Below are 19898 nucleotides of genomic sequence, written 5' to 3'. Positions count from 1 at the left end.
CCTGTGCTGACCATGTGTAAACATATTTCAGGTGGTTCTCTAGAATCTCTTATTGCTCAAGATGAACATCTACCTGAAGACGTAGTGAGAGAATTTGGTGTAGACTTGATTACTGGTTTACACCACATTCATAATCTTGGAATTATCTTCTGTGAACTGACACCTGGAAAGGTAACAAGGAGCATTATTTATAGTGGATGTTGTATATTACCTTGCGTGTTAATCATTATCGGAGTGTTAATCATTATTCCTATTGTACTGTTTGTGAGAAGCCTATCTAATGTTGGAAGCCAGTTGAGCTTTGTAATAAATGTAAAGACAACAAGAAATGAGCTTGAATAGTTTATGATCTAATTGATTTATTTCTGTATTCTAAATTTGATAGAACTATAGATTCTTTTTGGCTTGATGTACTGGTCTGAGTTAATCAAGGATTTTAGTTCTCTATCCTAGGGCCCTAACCTCATATTATACCTGCTCTATCATGCTGCAGGATATTTTGAAGTCACAGAAAATGCTAACAAGGGAGTAAAGTTAACTTTATTTGTAAATAACTTTCTCCATTGTTTCCAAATGCCATTTAAATTATCATCTTTCACTTGCATAAAACCACCAATCTTTCAATTTCTGTCATTGACTGTCCATGTGGAACTTGCATACAGTTCAGTCAAAGTTCATGGTTTTAATTTAGATAGTAAAGTGAATGTAGCTGTGATCAAAAGTTCTTGCTTTAACAGTAATTTTGTTTTTGATCTTGATCTATAAGTGGTGAAGTTGCCCTTGTGTCTGAATTTTCTGTAAAACTTGCAGTTGTACTCAGTTTGTCATTTGTGGGTCAAAGTGCAGTAAGTAGATATGAATATGTAAATAAAGCATAATGGTAATGCCTCTGTATTTTTTCTGAAGAATAAGAGAAAAAAAGAAAATGTAAAAACTGTAAAGTACTCTTTTGAACACAGAATAAAGTGCAAAAGTAAGACATTTTCCTCCAGTTTGACTAAATGGGCAATTTCTTCAAACAACATTTTTGGGATTCTGAAATTTTTAATTATGGAAATTACGTTTATTTTAATTATGTCTTTATGCAGTGATGGCATGGGGAAAATGTTTGTTAGACAAAATCTTTAGAATTTTCTGCTGGATCAAATTGGAAAGATTCACTTTTTTCCTCAGTGTTACTTTTTATTATTCTTTTACTTCACAACATATCTTACTTCTACTCTCTTTTTTTCACTGTAGTAACATCATTATTGTTTTGATTTAATAAATAAACAAAAATGTGTGTTGAACCATTGATGGTTCTGTTGTGAGCTTAGGAAATTTTCTGGTTATAACAATATGAAAGTGATCATTCATCTCTTTACTTAAATGATTTGATTATGCTTCTTATTTTTTTAGTTTTTATTGGAAATTTCAGCAGTCACTACTGTTAAGATCTGGTACTTCTTTGTTGGATTCTGTTTATCCCTGTAGATCCTGCTGGAAGGACGTGGTAGTTTGAAATTCAGTAATTTTTGCTTGGCGAAAGCAGATGGTGAAAATCTAGAAGAGCTTTTTGATTTAATTTCCTCTGAAGAACCAGGAGGAGATGTCAGTGAAGACACTCCACAAAGATGCGTAAAAGACAGATTTCGAGGTATGCTACTTTTACTAGTCAAAACTGCTTTAAACCAAAGGGCCAGAATGAAAGCGGGGAAAAAGCCCTTGTTATAAATAATTTTGAGAGGAGACTTTGAAAGAAGGTAACTGGTCATCATTCTGTTGGGGCTTACTAAATTCCTGGAAAAACTGAATAATTAATTCTGTTGGGTGGACGTTTCTAAATACCATTGTCTTTGCAATGGAAAGCATCATCTGTAACTTTTCTGTAAGCAGGGTTTACATATCCCACATGTGGGGATTTCCTTAAGTAGGCTTAAAACTAAAAAATTTGCTCTTAAAGATTGTTTGGAGGGATTATAACATAGAGAGGGAACAACGCTCGTGAGTAAGTAAGAAGTAGAGAAGCTGTGTTTTACAGGTGTATGGCCATAATTCTAAACTTTACAAGAACAGTTTAACTAAGAACTGGAAAAATATCCTTCTGTCATAAATCATATGATAGGTTAACAATTACTTACCTTTCCTACTCGTTTTAAATAGACTTCAGGTTATTTTTGGATTGAACCTTACACATAGGTGATTGTTAAATAAATATAATACAGCCTGTAAACTTTCAGTTTTTAAAAGGCTTTTTTGCAACTGACATCACATCCCAGCAGTAGGGCTTAATGTACAAACTGTTTCTGTATTGTGAACAAGTTTTCATTAGCTCATAAACTGTTCTGGTTTTATTTTTCATTGGAGAAAAAGAAAAAATAGAACCAAAATTTTTCTTTTTTTTTTTTTTATTTAATGATGAGATTGAAGATGGTTCAAGGTAGCTAATTAATTGAAAATGTTAATTGTGTTTGGGTTTGCTAAGGGAGATTAAATTGTACATTCTATTTGATGAAAAGTAATGATTATTAAAAGAAATAAATAAGTACAAGTAGTAGGGTTACAAAAATAATAAAAATCACTAAAAACATTGGAAATTGAACTTAAGCTATCTTTAATAATTGATGACATTTATATCTCTAGTGTTTAGCATATACATTAAGGAAAAAAAAAGTGCTGCAGACTCCATAGGGTCTAGGAGTAATTTCCATTAACTTCATGTTAAAAGTATACACAACTCCGTAAGTACTACACAGAACTGCAGCTACTGTAATTGGAGACTGCACTGCTGTTAGGTATCCATTTAAACTAGCTTAGAAATAGGCTTTTGTGATTTTTATTGACATAAGACTTTAATTATCCTTTTTGACGCCAGTGTTCCATTTCACTTCTAGTTTGAGGTTTGACTGTTTTAGTATTAAAGATACCAAAGAAAGAGCATTCCTTTAAGAGTGTTTCTTTTTGAAGTATGAGAGTTCCTTTGTTTTAATTTAAGAGACATCCATGACAATGGACTACATGGCAAACACTATGTTTTGTTTTCATCAAATAAGAGAACTTCAGATTTTTGTTTTTAATCTTCAGAATCTTTCAATAGTTCATGTCTTGGAGCATCTCACAGACCTCTATTTCCAAGATAATGATGTGTCATAGCAGTTACTGTTATATGGAACAATGGAATTCTTGGCAATATTTTGTGGGAACAAAGAGAGCTTTCTCAATACTTTGCTCTCTCCTGCAGAAAACACATACTGAAAATATTAAGACCAAAACCAGATCTTTATTCAGGAAGAAATACAAATCTAATCTCTTTCCTGTTGCCTTTCAGAACAGCTTTTTCAATTGTATGGTTAATGACCTATTGTCACTTAAAAAAAAAAATATAAGAAAAGAATCCAAAATAAGCTTTTTAATGGACTATGAAATTTACATTTTTTCTGAGTTAGCATAATTCTTATAGACATTTTGGAGAATCTAGTTAGTGTTTAGTTGGAAGCTACTGTAGAAATAGGAACTGCGTATGTATTTTTTTCTATAACAAAACAAATTAGGGTTTTCTGAATGAACTGCCATAATCTGACATGATGTTTTTAAAATGTTTTAATGTGTGAAAATAGGTATAACTAGTTTAGACCATTTTAATGACTACCTTGTTTTTCTAGCAGTCTTCTAATGTTATGGAAATTTACGTCTTAGGATATATATTTTTTTTAATATAAAACCGGATATAACCTAGTCTGTTCTGTTATTCACATGAGAATTATGTTGGTTTAACATGATTCCCAATTTCCTTGGCTGTGGAAACTGTCAAGGTATATCAAAGCACTCCTTGCATTGATTGTATTAGAAAATATATCACAAAACAAGTTGGTTAATGGGAGGGAAGTAAACAACAAAATAGTTTCTGTAATCATACATAATTTAAGAAAGGTATAAGAGGAAGTTACTTTCAAATTATGTGTGGTATCTCAATTTTCTTGCATCTAAGTGGAGATAAACCCTAACACACTGAAGTGTGGAGAGAAAATTTAGTGTTCTGCAGAATAGATGCTGAATTGAATTTGTATGCTGTATTTTGTAGGCAACCCAGTATACATGGCTCCAGAAGCAATAAAGGGAGAAGACTTTTCCAAATCCAGCGATCTGTGGTCCTTGGGATGTTTACTTTATGAAATGTTTTCAGGTTGTAAGTTTGTATATTTCTTTAGTATCAGTGGTAATGAAAACATATTTTGTGGTCCCAATATAAGTTCTTGTTTACTTTCCAGGGAAGTTAAGGAAGAATTAAGACAGGTTTGAAAGATTTCTTGAAGAACATATTAAATTTACTTAATAGTATGGGACTCTGTCAAGCAATCAATTAAAGTAATACTATTAAGCTCTACTTTTGAATGAGATCTAAATATAACAATATTAACTGACTTGTATTCCTCAAATACTGCTTGAAATTGCAGCAGTACTTGCATTCTGGCAGTGTAATGTTTTTATCTTTTAATATTAAACTGTGGGTGCATTAACCTGGCCAAGGAGAAAACTGTAAATAGAATAAAACTAGTCGTTAGGCTTCCTGCAGATACACTTAGCATTGTCTGCAGCTGGAAGGAAAACTTCAGCATCAAACAATTACAGTGCAGTGTTCTGAAGTCTTAGATAACACACTGATCTGCTGGATCGACATTTTCTGCTTAGACTTTTTCTGCTGGCTGTCTTACTGCTGATTTATACATAGCTGTCATGGTGGCCTCCCTCAAACCATCTTTAGTGCATGTTCTGTCCTTGGCCTCTTCTGCTGTTCATGGTAGAAAAATTTAGAAAGGTCTTATGTTTAAGTTAAGAAGTGAACTTGATAAATAGAATTCAGAGTGAAGGTGTTTATTGCTTTGGATGTTTTCTTTGGGAAATGAGATCAATGTGTGTCATTGCTCCTGAAAGCCGTTTTGATGTTTGCCTCATCAGGGAAATAAACCTTCTGTTTGTTTGTAGGAAGACCACCATTCTTCTCAGACAACTCCTCTGAGTTAATTGAAAAGATTCTGTATGAAGATCCACTGCCACCTAGACCGGAGGGTAACAATTTGCTCTTGTTAAATATGTCAAATCAGAGTAATACTGAAGTTGGTTTTACTTTGCACTGTTTCTTCTGAAGCTCATTGTGGGAATCATTTAGCTGTTCAAAGTGAATGTTACAGTTGCTTTTCATTTGCTGAGAACTTCTTCCATTAATGATGAATGTTTATTTCTCTATTGACAAACAGGCATATATATATATTAGTGTTAAGTATATATATTATATATACTATATATACTAAACTATATATACTATATAAACTATATATACTATATACTATAGTATATATACTATATACTAAACACTATATATATATAGTGTTTAGTATATATATTAGTGTTAAGAATTAAAAATAAATGTACTGTCCGGGATGACATTTTTGAACTCTGTCATTCTTGGCATTGGTGGTATTCATGGCGACACTTGAATATTGGTGTCCCTTTTCAGTTAGTAGCAATGAGAGCAATGCTGTAGAGTTAAAACTGTTACTCCTTTCAATTCTAAGGGAAACTTTGTTGTCAAAGTGGATAAATTGCATTTCAGAGTTTTGAGCTCTCAGTATCAGTCTTTCTCATTTAACTAAGAGTTCTGGAAACATCTTCTGTGTAATAGGATGCAACAACAGTCCTTTTAAAACTGTCAGGGTTGGTGTAAATTTCAATTAAAGCAGCTTTCAACTCTATTTTCTGCTAATAGCTGTATGATAATGGAGGGTGGTTCTTTAAGCATATAAAAAATCAAATTAGTTTGGTAACCATGTATTGTTTTTTGCTGCTTCAGAGGATCCTTTGAAATGCAGAGTTTATATTTAGAACTTCTGATGCATTCACATTTTTTTTTCAGATGAAAATACTATTAAAATAAGCTGTTCTAATACTATTTTCAGATAAAGATTTGATCTACCTTATCAGAGTTGACAGTTGGTTTTGGTACCCAATCCTTACCTTATGTGTTTGCAGGTTCTGCTTCCCAGAAACCTTCTGCAGAGTTCATTAGTTTACTTGATGGCTTGCTTCAAAAGGATCCTCAAAAGAGGTAAAGTGTCTAATTGATGAGTTGTTTACATTGTCTTTTCACCTCTGGAGAAAAAACACTGCTATGGTACTACACATATACTGTTCTGTATGCAACAATGCAAAAATAATTTTAACCCTCATGAAAGAACAAATTACACTTTTTAATGCAAAGATATACGGACCGTTCTGATTAAATATAGCTTTGTGGTTTTGTAGGTGGTGCTAAATACATAATTATAACAGGGATGATGGGTAGCTTTTTAAACTAGATGTCTTTGCTATTCCAGAGCAATGGGCTCATCTATTAAATAAGGCTTTGATTTATAGGTGTTAAGTCTTAATTGCTGTATAATGTAAGATTATCATTTGCAGGGTAGTTCAAATAATTTAAATTTTGGGATTGGCCAAACGGTCTCTTTCAGTCTTAACATCATCCCTCTGTGTTGTGTGAATGAGGCATTTCAATTGAGGCAAAAAGTTTCTCATATAAGAAAATTTTTTTGCTGTCCAAATACAACTCAAAGGGATTAGTTGCTTCACTGAACCCAGTGATACTAAACCTAGCCTGCTATCTGTCTTTTTAGCTCTACTTTGCTGTTGTTTTTTCAGTTTGTTTGTTGCTTTTCAATAGGTTGAATTGGACAGACCTGTTGCAGCACCCATTCTGGAAAGGCTCTCTTGGCCACTGCGATGGTGATTCTGCAGACAGCCAGGGACCAAGCTTAAGGTACTGAGTGTGCAAACAGATGTAGCATACAAGTGAACCAATATTTTTACTTTTTTGTTTTGTTTTCCTGTGAGTATTTCAATCTTTGAATTTTGCTTAGAATTTTCACATTGACAACTAATTGATGAATGAAATGTTACTCCATCCAACGAACAATCTGGGAGCCTTAGCAATTGCATTATCCTATTAGTGTATTATAGTACCTGTTGCTTTCAATAGTCCTTTCTCCCTAGAATGTATTAACATTTCTATTTATTTTCATTTTTCATATAACAAAGGTGCTTGGTAATTTGACTTGTAATACTGTTCTTCAAAAGCCTTTCTAGAACCTTATGAGTCAATTTTATCTCTTTTATTGAAGGTTTTGTTAGGTTTTGTGATGTTCTAAGCTTAATCATAAAAACAATCCATATACATGTAGATTCATTTCAGCCTTGCAAATGCAGCTAACCCATATTTCTTGTTTATAGAGTAAAGCATTATAGAGTTTATAGAGTAAAGCATTAATCTAATATTTTCTTTTTAAATCTATAATACTCTTATATATGCAGAAACACCCAACCCTTTTATGAAAACAGGCTTATACATTAAATAAGCTTCCTCAAATGTCCATTATCTTGCTGCTTTTAATTTTTTAATTTCCAATTATGGTGTGTTTTAATGATCCGTAGTTATAAATATTTGAATGATACTTTAGGTTCCATCCAGGGAACTCCTGTGAAAATAGTTTTATTTTAGAATGCTGAATGCTTTTGTGTTTTATCTATTTTTAAATTCTCTCTTGCATTGTTCAATACCTATTTGTGGTACCAGTGCTGCAGCACTTTTGTTACTAATGTTTATTCTTATTTGGAATGCTGCTCTTTGTCTTTTCATTTCATTACTACTTTCTCCAAACAGGCAGGTAATAAATCCAGATTTCAAGTTCATACCACAAAGTCAGAACTTCTTCAACATATTAGTGAGACTTAGGTCAACCTCCACCACAGTGTTTCTCTTTGAGGAATTCTCAGAGGAACAGAATAATCTTTTGACCTTACTCTTGATGGTCTCCTAATGCTTCTGAAATATACAGAGATATGCACTAATTGGCAAATCTGGCAAGCCTAGGACATGGGCTTGACATGGAAAAGAAGTTGTCTACTTTTTCCTTTCCAAATATGAGGCCCATTTTTTTTCACAATATGGTAGAGATTAATATTAGATATTCTGGAAACCCTTCGTGAAGATGAAAGTTTTATGACCCAGTTCCGTGTGAATAGGGCAGGTATAAAGAAACAAAAAGTGCAATTAATTGCCAGGTCAATCCTTAAGCAAAAGCTAAAAAAGGTAGTTTTTATTGACCTTAATCTAGGTTATAAACTTCATTATTAAGCCTGCTTCATTATACGGCAGTTGTAACTTCTTTCTGTGAAAATTGAAAGGTCTCTAAAGCTCTTAATACTTCTTTACAGCTCTATTATTTTGGGGTATAAATTTATTTACTAAATTCAAAAATAAATTCTCTAAGTCACTTGCCAGAAACTTATTTTTCATTCTTGCCTTTACTAGTATAAAAAGTTTTTATAACACATATTACAATAGGATGCTGATCTATGAGAATGACAGTTAAATTGCATGTTAATAATTCCAATAAAAACAGATATGATCCATCTGATTTCTTTTTTTAAGTTATATAATTAATATTTCCTATTAAACAGCAATGAGGACGCAGTATCATCTGTGTCTTGGAATACCAAGGAGCCAGAAGGAGCTTATAAAAATCTGTCATCTTCTACAGTGGATATTAAGCTACAAAGCAATTCCTTCAAAATAGGTAATATTTGTTATGTTATTTTGAATCATTATGTGTCCTGTGAATTTTGTCAGTCTTACCAACATGCTTATTTCCTGTGTTTTGTTTCTTCCTAACTTCAAGTATGACTTCATGTTCTCTTTCAGTAGAAAATCCAGCTGAGCTGCGCCCCAAAAATGTAGTTGATGGTGAATTAAATGAATCCATATTTCTTCTCAGGTATGAAAATCAAAGCAATAGTTAGAAGGCCCTTGAAAGTCTGTTTTTTTTCCCCTGTCTATTCAGATACTTTATTATTCTGTTTGTGATGTTTTCTTACAGTGTTTCCTTGTATCCTTTTGAATTTTCTATCAACAATTTAATATTAAGGTGCACTTGAATACCAGTTAAAACAAGGTGTATGGTTAAAGCAATGTTTTGGCTTTATGAAATTGGTTCTTTCTCATGTGTTTGCCTAAACAGAAGACTCCATTTAGAACTTCTTTCTTTGTTTAGACAGGAGAATGTGTTTTTAATACAGTTACTTTAGATGTGAAAGAATAAATGTTCATCTCAAGATGCATTAAGAAATTCTGCCTGTGGCTCTTTATCACAAGCTGTTGGTATTTACTAAGTAGTGCTATAGGTATTAAATAAAAAATCGTGATTGATTTAAGTGATACATTTCACCTGCGGTGTGATTCTGAAACTTGTACTAATTTACAAGCCAAGCAGGCTCTACAAAAATAATAATAATAATAAAAAAAAAGGTTTAATTCTTGTCCTCATCAGGCAGAAATATTTCTGTTTAAAATAAAACACTCTTTCAAGATTCTTATGTAACCTGAAATAGAGCTTTTATGCATGATACTTTTCCGGTTATTTCAGTTGGTTTAATAAAGTATTATTACTCGGCTATGATGGAAAAATGTAAAAATGAGATAAAAACATACTTTTAGCAATTCAGAATGTCACTTGTCATTTGCCTTAATTTGCTGAGAAGACAGACTGCAATGGTAGTACAAACACTTGATATAAAACCATATAATCCAAAAGTGTACTTTTAAGACCAATATATTTTATTTATGGTGAGTACACTTATTTTTCATAATAAAAAGAAGAAAGGCAATATGTAGAATTTTTAATTCTGTTTCTACTCTTTGCTTGAATGATTGAATTTCTTCAACCTTAAAGCATTGAAGTGTAAGGAAGTTCCTGTCATGTCACTTGGCACCAGAATTTATTCAACTGTCAGGGTGGTTAATCAGCTTTTGACAGCCATAGCTTCTTATACATGTGAAAAGGGAATAGGTCAAGTAGTTTGATTCACTGATTTCTTGTCTTGTTTTACCCGAGAAACAAACTGAGAACTGGAAAAATAGGAAAGACTTTCTGTCTTTCAAATGTATATAAAAGCAAATTAGTTTTGGAAAAAATGTTTGATAAATGATTGATATGGGAACCTAGAATAATTTGTTCTGCCTCCTAGGTAGAAATCATGTTTTTTTGATTTAGGAAGTGAAACTGTTTAAACTTCCAACCAGATCCATTAGGCACCACCAACCAGATATTTAGGCACCACTTCCTTTTGCCTATTAAATTTAAGTTACTGTCCAAAATACATAAGACAAAATAAGGTTAAAAATGGGATCTATGTTAGTCATTTGATCTTTGATTTCAATGAGTATCTTTAATTTTGTCTTGTGATTGTACTTTTAGTTTAGTTGCTTTTTCTAATCAAAAAACCTGATTTGCAACTGAATATGTATACTACTTTCTGCAAATTAAGATTCTGCAAATGTCTTCTCATTTAAAGGTGTCAAATAAATCAGTGTTTCTTGACCTGCTAATTTTAATAATTCTAAAGTTGATTTTAAACATATAAAATTTAAATGTATTCTACCGCAAAAGAGTTCGCTAGCAGCTTGATTAAAATTGCACAACTACAGTGTTCTGGTCGCTCTTTGTTTTCTAATTAGTAGACAGGATTTTTAAAGAAATTAAAAAACAAGCCTGCTTCACACTCGTATATGAAAATGAGACAGTTTTTCATTTCCACCAGCTTACAAAGATTTGGCAGTCAGGAGAAAATTAATAACAACAAAATAAATCACAATTTTTGTCTCTTTTTAGTTCTCGTCCTACTCCTAGAACCAGCATTACAGTAGAAGTAAGTGATGTTACTACTGCCCCAGTCCAAAATTCTCATGAAAGAGATTCATGCTTGACAAAGGTGAGTAGGAAAATAATACTGAGAGATGGAGGTATCATCACAGTTAGAATTATAGCCTTGAGTCTGTAACAAAGACAAACTACTTCTTCCCCATTCTATAGTTATAATGGAAAAGTAATTCATACAGTAGTAGTTCCTTTAGTGTGCAAATTTAAAGAAAAAAGAAAATAGTTTGCAGAACTCCAGTTGTAGGAGTTAATCAAGATACTTTGTCTTCCTTTTTTTTTTTTTTTTTTATTCCCCATGCATAGTAGAAGGTAATTCTGTCTTATCTACTGTCCCATCTACTTTTTTAAGCTTAGTTTGCAAGCAAGCTTTTTGTGGACCTGTGACTGTTTCTCACACATGTGTGTTTATCATAATTTTTGGTTGGGAGGCCTTATTTACTACTATATGAATAAAAAGCAATTTTAATTATAGAATTTACATGGCCAAACTCCGTGGTATAACATTTAAATGAAATATTGTGGCAATAAACATATCTTCTTCTTTTGTGCAAAAGTATTTCAAAAACCTTTGTTCTTGTTCTAGGATAAAAATAGGTGCTCAAGTCAGCAGGATATGGAGTCAACATTGAAAGAGCTCATTTACACTGAATCTGATCTTATCGTGACACCAATCATTGACAATCCAAAGGTATGGCAAAATGAAATATAAGATTCAGGAACTTGTGGGTGAGGCTATTTTTGTAGATAAATCTGTAATCAGGGTGAAACTCCTTTCCTGTATTTTATAACTCTTGCTCTAAAGCAGTTCCACCTCGTCATCTGGAAAGCTCTCGTGCAAGTTTTTGGCATTCTTTTGTAACCCTATTGTATTGCTAGTTTGGAGGACAGAATTATTTTGGGATTGAATAGTAATATTCATGGTTTACAAGAAATGGAATCTACTAAATGCTGTGTTCAGTGCTTTTGTAGATTTGTTTTCTGATAACTTGCTTTCTTATTATTACTTAAATGAACACAAGGCTCATTGTGTTTTGGTGTGCTAAAAACAAAGCTGTCCATGAAGCCATCTAGTTTAGAAGTATAACTTCTAAATAACTTCTGTTACTCTGTAAGGTTATGAAGGTCATGGTAATATTTCTAATACGCATGAACTTTTCTGGAAAAGAAGACTTGAAGTTGTAAGAAATATCCATCCAATTTCTGTCTTACGGATTGTAACTTGAAAACTGTTTGTGATGAGTCTCTTGAGTGGAGACTGACGCTTGTTTGACAGCAAAGGGAAAGCCAAAAAAGAATTAGTTCTGCACTGCAATCACAGTGTAACATGCACCTGTAGGTCCCTGTGCAGTATTGGTAGAAGGAATGATAGGTTAGAGACTCTCTTGTACTACATCTATTATTTTGGTAACTTGACTCAGTAAGTGGGAGATGCAGGACTGTAACACTTTTCATTGGAAGTGATTAGCTCAGTAGAAAATTCTTATACCCGTTGTTTTAGTATAACTGTGTTTTTGTTTGTTTTAATGGAATTCTTAACACACTCAAATTCTTGCATAGCTGGACAGAAAAACTACCCAATAATACTGTGTTTGGGTTGGGTGGCCGCCAATGGAGAATTTCAAAGGTAATGAAACATTTGAATGCCACCTCTGTGAATTCACAGTCCTGCCTCAGGGCTTAGACATGAAGCCTTAACCCTTCACTGCTTCTCTTCTGACTACAATTGTAAGAGATGAGACTGGGGGGAAGTGTACATGCAGACTAATTTCTTTACCATGGAATCCTAGGTTCAGAATTAATGCAAAGTATCCCTCTAAATTCCATGGGCATGTAATCAGAGTCACTGCAGACTTTGCAATCTTCACATTAATGGATGACACTGACACCTGGTAATGCTGAAGAGTTTGCAATTTAATCTCCTGTAAATGGATTGACTAGATGCTGGCAGAAATGTAAAAGCTGAAATATCAGCTTATGTTGTAAAATTTCCCTGTGTTTTGCTGATCTGTGGAACTGAAAACCTTCTTTTATTTTTCTTTCTTTCTTAAACTTTTTGTGAGCTTTCAGCTGTGTATCAGACTAGATCCTTTATATAGCTTTGAGTATTCTTCTGTGTAGACGAAAGGTAAAAATGTAAACTTAAAATCAATGTTTTTATATTTCTGTTAAATAAAACCAAGTATTTAAATGGAAATGCTAACAACTGTACTCAAAACGTGGAGTTAAATCTCATATATCTGCTTGAAAGAAATGCATAGTGGGAAATAATGGAAAACAGCTCAGTAATGAGCAGTGATTTGTACAGCCATCCTGTATCTTTGTTTCACATTCATGTTTCCATGTTCAATTGCTGAAAGACTTCTAGAAATGCATTAAAACTAGTTGTGATGTGTGTGTTTTGCTTTTACAGATAATGAAGCAAGTGCCAGTTAGATTTGACTTGAAAACTTTATCTATACCAGCATATTCAGGTATGGCTCTGCTGAGGTTAAGTCTTCTATGTTCTGCACATGATGATGTAACTATCCTAAGACTAGCCTCCCTTTGTAGATTATAAGTTCTCATGGGGAGAACTCAATTGTTTTTTTCAAAGCCAAAGTTGCAAATGTTATCTTTTTAGCTAGAACAAAAACGAGTAGAATTTTCAAGTGGTAATAGTTACATATACCCTTTCTTTTTCTTTTGCACTTTTCAATTACAAGCTGATGCTCAAAAGATTTAAAATAAGACAGCCAACAATTTATTTTACTTTTTTTTTAGCATGGGAAAGACAGATTCTTTCCTTTTAATATTTTTTGTAAAAAAAAAAAAAAAAAAAAGATTTTAATTGAGATATTCAGCCAAATGGACTAAAACTTGACGAAGTTAAAGAAGCAAATGAAAACAGGATGTTAAAATGTGCAGTGTTGATAAGCTATAATACTTGGCAGTCCCACATATAATTGTGAAACGTTCCCAGTGGATAGCATAGATTTGTGGGTGTTTTTGTTTGTTTTTGTAGTGTTTTTAACCTCTAGCAAGTCTGTTATTTCTGAAAACAAAAGGCTGCACATTGTCATGACTGTACCATTTCTTTCTTTGGAATGAAATCTCTTGTCTATTTAAGGAAGTACTGTTAGGGTGTACTGTGCTTGAAAGGGGACATCAGGCAAGTACTTGTAGAATTCAGATAGCACCTCTTCCTAGATGTCAAAGTTCCCCTTTTCTTTCTATACAGTATGTATTTTGGAGAGTTAATTTGTTGTTTGATAGTTACAAATTTGTTGAAGAAATTTGATAGTTACTACACTTAAGATTGCAGTAAAAGAAAAAATCTTGAATTTGGCTTATGTCCTAGGCAAAAATGATCAGACTCAGGAACCTGAGGAGATGGTATTTTATTTAATTTTACATTTAAGTACCTACAATATCAGTCCAATATCAGTCTGATATTCTGATGTTTGTCTGCTATTGTGTATATTTATTTAATATGGAAGAGTATTTTTTGTGGTTGTAATGCTTTTAGGGTTGTAGCTTTTTCTTTTTTTTTTTTTTTTTGTTTTGTTCCTGGTTTGTTTTTTGAAGATAGCAAATTTGGTACTGTTTATCAACAGTTCGTCCTTATCATTAAAGGCAATATGGAGGAAAGAAAAAAAGAAATAAATGCCTGAAATTCAAACTGCTTTTCACCTTCACTGATGTAAATTTTAATTGTCTTTATTAGTCAGTGTGCTACTTAAGTGTAAGACAGGTTTAAAATATAGCCATGCTCTTTTCTGTTTTGGAGTCAGATAAGTTGGTAGTAAAAAGCTAGCCAAAACTGAGGGGATATATGATTACTAAAACGGACTGAAGTTAGCCCTTGGAAAATTCTCAATTGCCATACAATGATTGCTGTGCTGAACTACAACACTTATGCTAATCATCCTAGTGGCTGTTTACTTGTGTTCCTCTTCAAGTTATCAATATTCTGATAACTCTTACAGCTTAACCAGATAGATATCTATCTGTATGAATATTTATTTAATAATATATTAAAAAAAAATAAAGTTTGTTGCAATTGATTCTTTGGTGATTTTTCTGACTTTGATTAGTTTTTACCTCAATATTGCTGTAATGAAACTGCACTTAGTTTTTAAGAATTAGTAATGATTAAGGTCAAAAACACTGGCCCTATATTTAGAAAAAAGTAGAATGTTTACTTAAAGACCAGGGACTTGGGAGGGTTGCACTTTCAAAAATGTCTCAAGGTTTTTATTATCTTTTTATGCTTTGTACGTATTATTTCTTTTTTGATTTCTGTAATCTTTATTTACTTGTTTCTTATGGTTAGCTGAGAAGTTATCGTCTATGAAAGACGTGGACTGGAATGACTTCTTGCAACAAGCATCTTCATTGCTTGATTCCACTGAGAAAAATGCAGGAGCAGCACGTTCTAAACTGAATTTACTCTATTACCTGTGTACTGTGGCTGTCCACAAGGAAGTTGCAAGTCGGCTAGTTAACTCTCAGCTGGTAAAAGCGCTGAAGGAATCAACATGGTTTACATGCTTGCCATTGTAACAAAAATCAGCTTCATTTAGTAATATTTCAAGAAACTATTGGTGTAATGACAAACAATATGACCAATTAAGTACAAAACAATTAAAACATTATTGAATTCCATGTAAGTTTTCCTAAAGGAGAACTGTTGGAAATTGCTGTATTCCATTGTCATTGTACAATTCTTATTTATTATTATTACAATAATTCAGTAACTGAAATGCTAATTAACAGAACATTTTAGAAATGAGGATATAATTATCTAGTTATTTTTTAAGTGGCTGTAAAATCAATCTATTTTTTAGCATTTCCCAACTATTGCTGTCCATTCTCACAAAATTAAATTTAATTTCCTAAATACTTGCTGGTTAATACTGTATGATAATCTGTATTTGTAGATGAAAGCATCATTTTTTCCTCTGCATAGTTGTATGCACAAAGAAAAAATATTTTTCTCAAACTTATACATTTAGCAATTAAAAAAAAAATATATATATATATATAGAGAGAGAAAAATATTCTTTTACTCTCAGCATTTTTATTGGTAATTGATGTGTTTGGACAATATCTATAGTCTTTATCTATAATATTTTTTGCAAATGCTATCCAAATACATTTTTAAATAGTTACTAGTATTGTGAGTTTTTTTAAACATCAGGTTCTGTCAGATCACTGAAAATCATTAATGTTTATCTTCTTCTTTAAACGATAGTTTCCAGTGTTAATACAGCAGCTGCGTGCAGCCGCCAACTGGGATATGTAAGTAACAATTATTTTAAATATTTTTTTTTTCAAATATGGGATTGTCAGTGATTCTTTCAGAGTTTTTTGGTTTTTCAAACTGCTTGACTGGCAGTGTGTATATAATATTAAAGTCTTTCAGTTAATTTCAGTTAATTCAGTTAATTGAGTTAACATGCCGCTTTTTTGCCAGACTTACTATATTAAATGTCTAAATTTTTTTCTAAAAGTTATTTAACTTGTTTTATTCAGTGATTTTAAGCAACAATATTTGATAAACTAAGCCATACTGTAATAGTAGTAAAATACCTGTAAGGATAGGTTTTTAAAATGTTTGTCAGAAATATTTGAAGGTGATAGTGCCCTCTGCTGCTTGTTTAGTAAATGTTAATACTCCTAACATTTTTTCTTTAATGAAACACATAAAGCTGATTTGCTGATACCTACTTTTTTTTGTTGTTTGTTTGTTTTGTTTTGTCAGTCATGCTAAAAAGTTTAAAATGATCTCTTGGGGGTTTCCTCTATTTTAAGAAAACTGAATGGGAGCATGACTTACTACTAAGGCTGTAACAAAGAATCTAAATTTTTTCACTGCTGAAGGAAAAAAAACATACATTTTTGCATGAATTTGATAAATGAATCTGAAATACCGAAATAATTTGGCATAAAAATTGAAATAAAAATAACTTTTGAGCTGTAAATAGCACTTCAAATATTTCCTTTCCTTAGTAATCTGTAAAATATAAGCAGCAAGACGATTGTTTTGTGGTATTTTTGAAGTAGTTTTTCTTCATCTACAAAAAATGTATTTCATATGCAGACGTGCTAAAGTTGCTCGGGTGATTGCTTTACTGGCATTACACACATCTGAACTCAGAGAAAATGTACCTGTTTCTGAGGTAACTTTCCATTTATTTTTTTTTAACACAGTTAATAAGTTTAACATTGTTTATGACTGTCAGTTTTTCACAGCTTTATTTTTCCCCTTATATGAAAATGGAAATATAATTAAATATGTAAACTTCTGTGTTTATTCTATGTAGTTATTGCAATCTTTACTAAACTCTGGCAGAACCACCCAAAAAGATAAAGCTCTAGCCTATATTTCTCTTCAGAAAAATCAAGTAGTCACTGTCATACTTTTGTATGGGCGTAAGAAGAAAAAAAGTTGACTTATTTGGTTATCCTGAAATATAATTGTTATAATAATACAATTGCTTCTTAGAAATCATTTTCCTTCTACAAAAATTTATTGAGGTGGAACTTGTTTGAGGTTGCTCACAATTCTTGAAGAATGTGCACAATTGAAGAAGCAAGTAACTTTCTTTGGAGAAGAAAAATATTTTGAATTGTTTGTTCGTTTTTCATTCTGTGCAACTGATTTGATTTAAACAGAAATTAAAATGATCTTACCATCCTTTTTTGTGTGTGATACATACACATATTTCATAAACTTAATAGTATTTGCTATTCAATATCTGTTTAAGCTGTGAGGTTGACATCGTTTCTACTTCATGAGGTATAGCAGGTATTTGAATGTGAGGAAACACAACTGCTAAACTCACTTTGCAAATATGCTAACACACTTTGCAAATACAGAATAGAATAATTCAACTGGAAGAGACGTGTGAAGATCATGTCCAACTGCATGACCACTTCAGGGCTAACCAAGAGTTAAAGCATGTTACTGAGGGCATTGTCTAAATGCCTCTTCAACAATGACAGGCTTTGGGCATTAACCACTTTTCCAGCAAGCCTGTTCCAGCGTTTGACCACCCTCATGGTAGAGACATTTTTCCTCAGGTTCAGTCTGAACCTCCCCTGGTGCTGCTTTGTGCTGTTCCCTCATGTCCTCTCATTAGTGACCAGGGAGCAGAGACCGGCATCAGCTTCTGTGCTTCTCCTCCTCAGGGAGATAGAGAACAGTGAGGTCATGTGTCTTCATATTGTGCAGATCTGGCACATAGGAAAATGTTACTGGATAATAGCTGAATTGCCAAAAAAAAAAAAAAAAGGGATCTTTCTGCTGTTGTGGGCCTCTCTGTTTTTTTCCTTTAATGAAAAAATAGTGCACCTTGTCATTTCATTATCTAGAATGATTATGGCCATCTTGTGATGTTGAATGACATTTAAATTCTGTAGTGAAAGCTGCTCTCAAAACATAATTTCTATTATTTTTTCTGGGGGGGGAGAGGGGGATGTCTTTTATAAAGTTACAAAGTGGGGAAAGCCAGGAAAGGATGGCTAACTTTTAAAATTCCGGTAAAAAAAACAAACAAAACTGAGCTGACTGGCAGTCACAGTTTCCACCATAGACAGTATTCTGTGATTCAATATGTTGTTTGTGCTCGACACTGTATATTCTAGTCTGCTTTGACAATGTAAAAGCAATAGACTAATGCTGCTTTGCATTGAACTATTATATGGTTTTATTCAAAATGTTTCAAGTTTTGTGTTTTTCATATGAACATAAAATCATTCACAGAATTAATTTAGCATTTTTTAGGAATATACATGTACTTCAAAAAGCAAGTTAAATCTGAGACCAGTGACCCACTTAAACTGAAGGACTAGAAAAGAAAATTCTCATTATCATTCTTCTATGAATTAAAATCAATTTTCATATGCATTAATTAGGAAAATTGTGGTTTTTAAAATTAACAAAACTGAATTTTAATACAGTTCAAACAGCATCCGTTCTGCTTGCTGTAGTGAATTATTTGCAGTTTTTTTCATAATATGTTTTAATTTAAAAAAAATATTTTAGAATGCTTACCATATTAGTATGAGGAAAATAATTATCAAAAAAAATTAATTCCAATGTTTTCATGTCTTTAGTAGAATTTTTGTAACTTCTGATCTCTACAGTCGTGATTCCTGCTTCCCTTCCCCTCCAAGTAACAGAATTGCTAGTTTGAACATTCCTGTGGATTGTCAGCTATTGCATGCTTTTAAAAAAGTTGGAATTATTTATAATTTTCTATCTTCTGTTTTTAAAAAACACATTTTAAACAACATTATGTACTGTATTAACAAATAATGCTATAATTTATCCTCTTATATGAACCAGCTGATAGTCCAGCTGAAGTTTCTTGATGGCTGCTGTGATTTAGGAAATGTCAAAACCAAGCTGTAGCTAGTCAGAACATAATGTGAAATGACTGCATGATCCTGTTCTTAGGAAGTCTGTAACATACAACCCCAGAACTGTAAGTCCTAAATAGATCTGTTTTTGATGGTCTTACTTAAAATAAAAATAAAATAAATAAATAAATAAATAAATAAATAAATAGTCCCTTACAGACAAAGTGAAGAATGGCACTACTGCCTCAATCCAAAGGGCTCTCTAATTGTCAAATCTCTACAGAGGCAAATGTGGGAAACCTGGAGAATCACAGAGTAATGCAAGCGTGCATTCCTATTTCTCCAACACTTGTTCTTCACCTCCCGTGATAGGAATCTCTGGGATTTTTCTGAAGCAGGTATTTGAATTTGTCTTGTAATCTTCTGAACCCTCTTAAATGTTTTATCATCCATAACATCCTTTGGGAAGAAACTGCATAGCTAAACTATATGCTGGGTGAAGCAGTCAGTCCCTTTGTTTGGACCTGCCCTTGATAGGCTCATTCTGAGGCCTGCCAGTTCTTACATTGCACAAGAAGCACAAGCATTTCACGTTCATCTTCTCTGCAGCAGTTATAGTGGGGTGTTCAAGGTATCTTTATCTTTTTCTTTTTTGTCATCTCTCTTCCAGACAGGTTCTAATTTTGTTAGTTGTTCGTCATGTCAAAACTCTTTAAATTTTATTCATCCTTCTTGCCTTCGTATGTTCTCTTCCAGATCCCAGTTTCATCTCTTTAAGATCAAGAACCTTATTAGGAGGACTGCATC

The 19898-nt window shown here is 32.6% G+C and overlaps 1 protein-coding gene across 15 annotated transcripts in view; it reads left to right on the top strand.

Annotated features, from left to right (window-relative positions):
* ULK4 (unc-51 like kinase 4) overlaps window positions 1–19898 on the top strand; it is a 246775-nt gene that overhangs the window by 6544 nt on the left and 220333 nt on the right. For 14 of the 15 annotated variants that reach the window (XR_011093978.1, XR_011093980.1, XR_011093979.1 and 11 more), the window contains exons 4-17: window positions 32–171; window positions 1474–1636; window positions 4061–4162; window positions 4963–5046; window positions 6007–6082; window positions 6695–6790; window positions 8491–8606; window positions 8732–8804; window positions 10698–10797; window positions 11329–11433; window positions 13156–13216; window positions 15058–15239; window positions 15979–16025; window positions 16828–16906. Coding sequence is in view for 11 of the 15 variants with exons in the window: in XM_068674627.1 (XP_068530728.1) it covers window positions 32–171; window positions 1474–1636; window positions 4061–4162; window positions 4963–5046; window positions 6007–6082; window positions 6695–6790; window positions 8491–8606; window positions 8732–8804; window positions 10698–10797; window positions 11329–11433; window positions 13156–13216; window positions 15058–15239; window positions 15979–16025; window positions 16828–16906 (1424 nt within the window). In the remaining 4 variants the exon portion in view is untranslated. The remainder of the gene's footprint in view (window positions 1–31; window positions 172–1473; window positions 1637–4060; window positions 4163–4962; window positions 5047–6006; window positions 6083–6694; window positions 6791–8490; window positions 8607–8731; window positions 8805–10697; window positions 10798–11328; window positions 11434–13155; window positions 13217–15057; window positions 15240–15978; window positions 16026–16827; window positions 16907–19898) is intronic. The other variant, XM_068674629.1, reaches the window with a different exon arrangement.

The sequence above is a fragment of the Anas acuta genome, chromosome 2 (assembly GCF_963932015.1).
Source record: "Anas acuta chromosome 2, bAnaAcu1.1, whole genome shotgun sequence".
Classification (NCBI taxonomy): Eukaryota; Metazoa; Chordata; class Aves; order Anseriformes; family Anatidae; genus Anas; species Anas acuta.
This window is presented reverse-complemented; position numbering and strand designations above follow the sequence as displayed.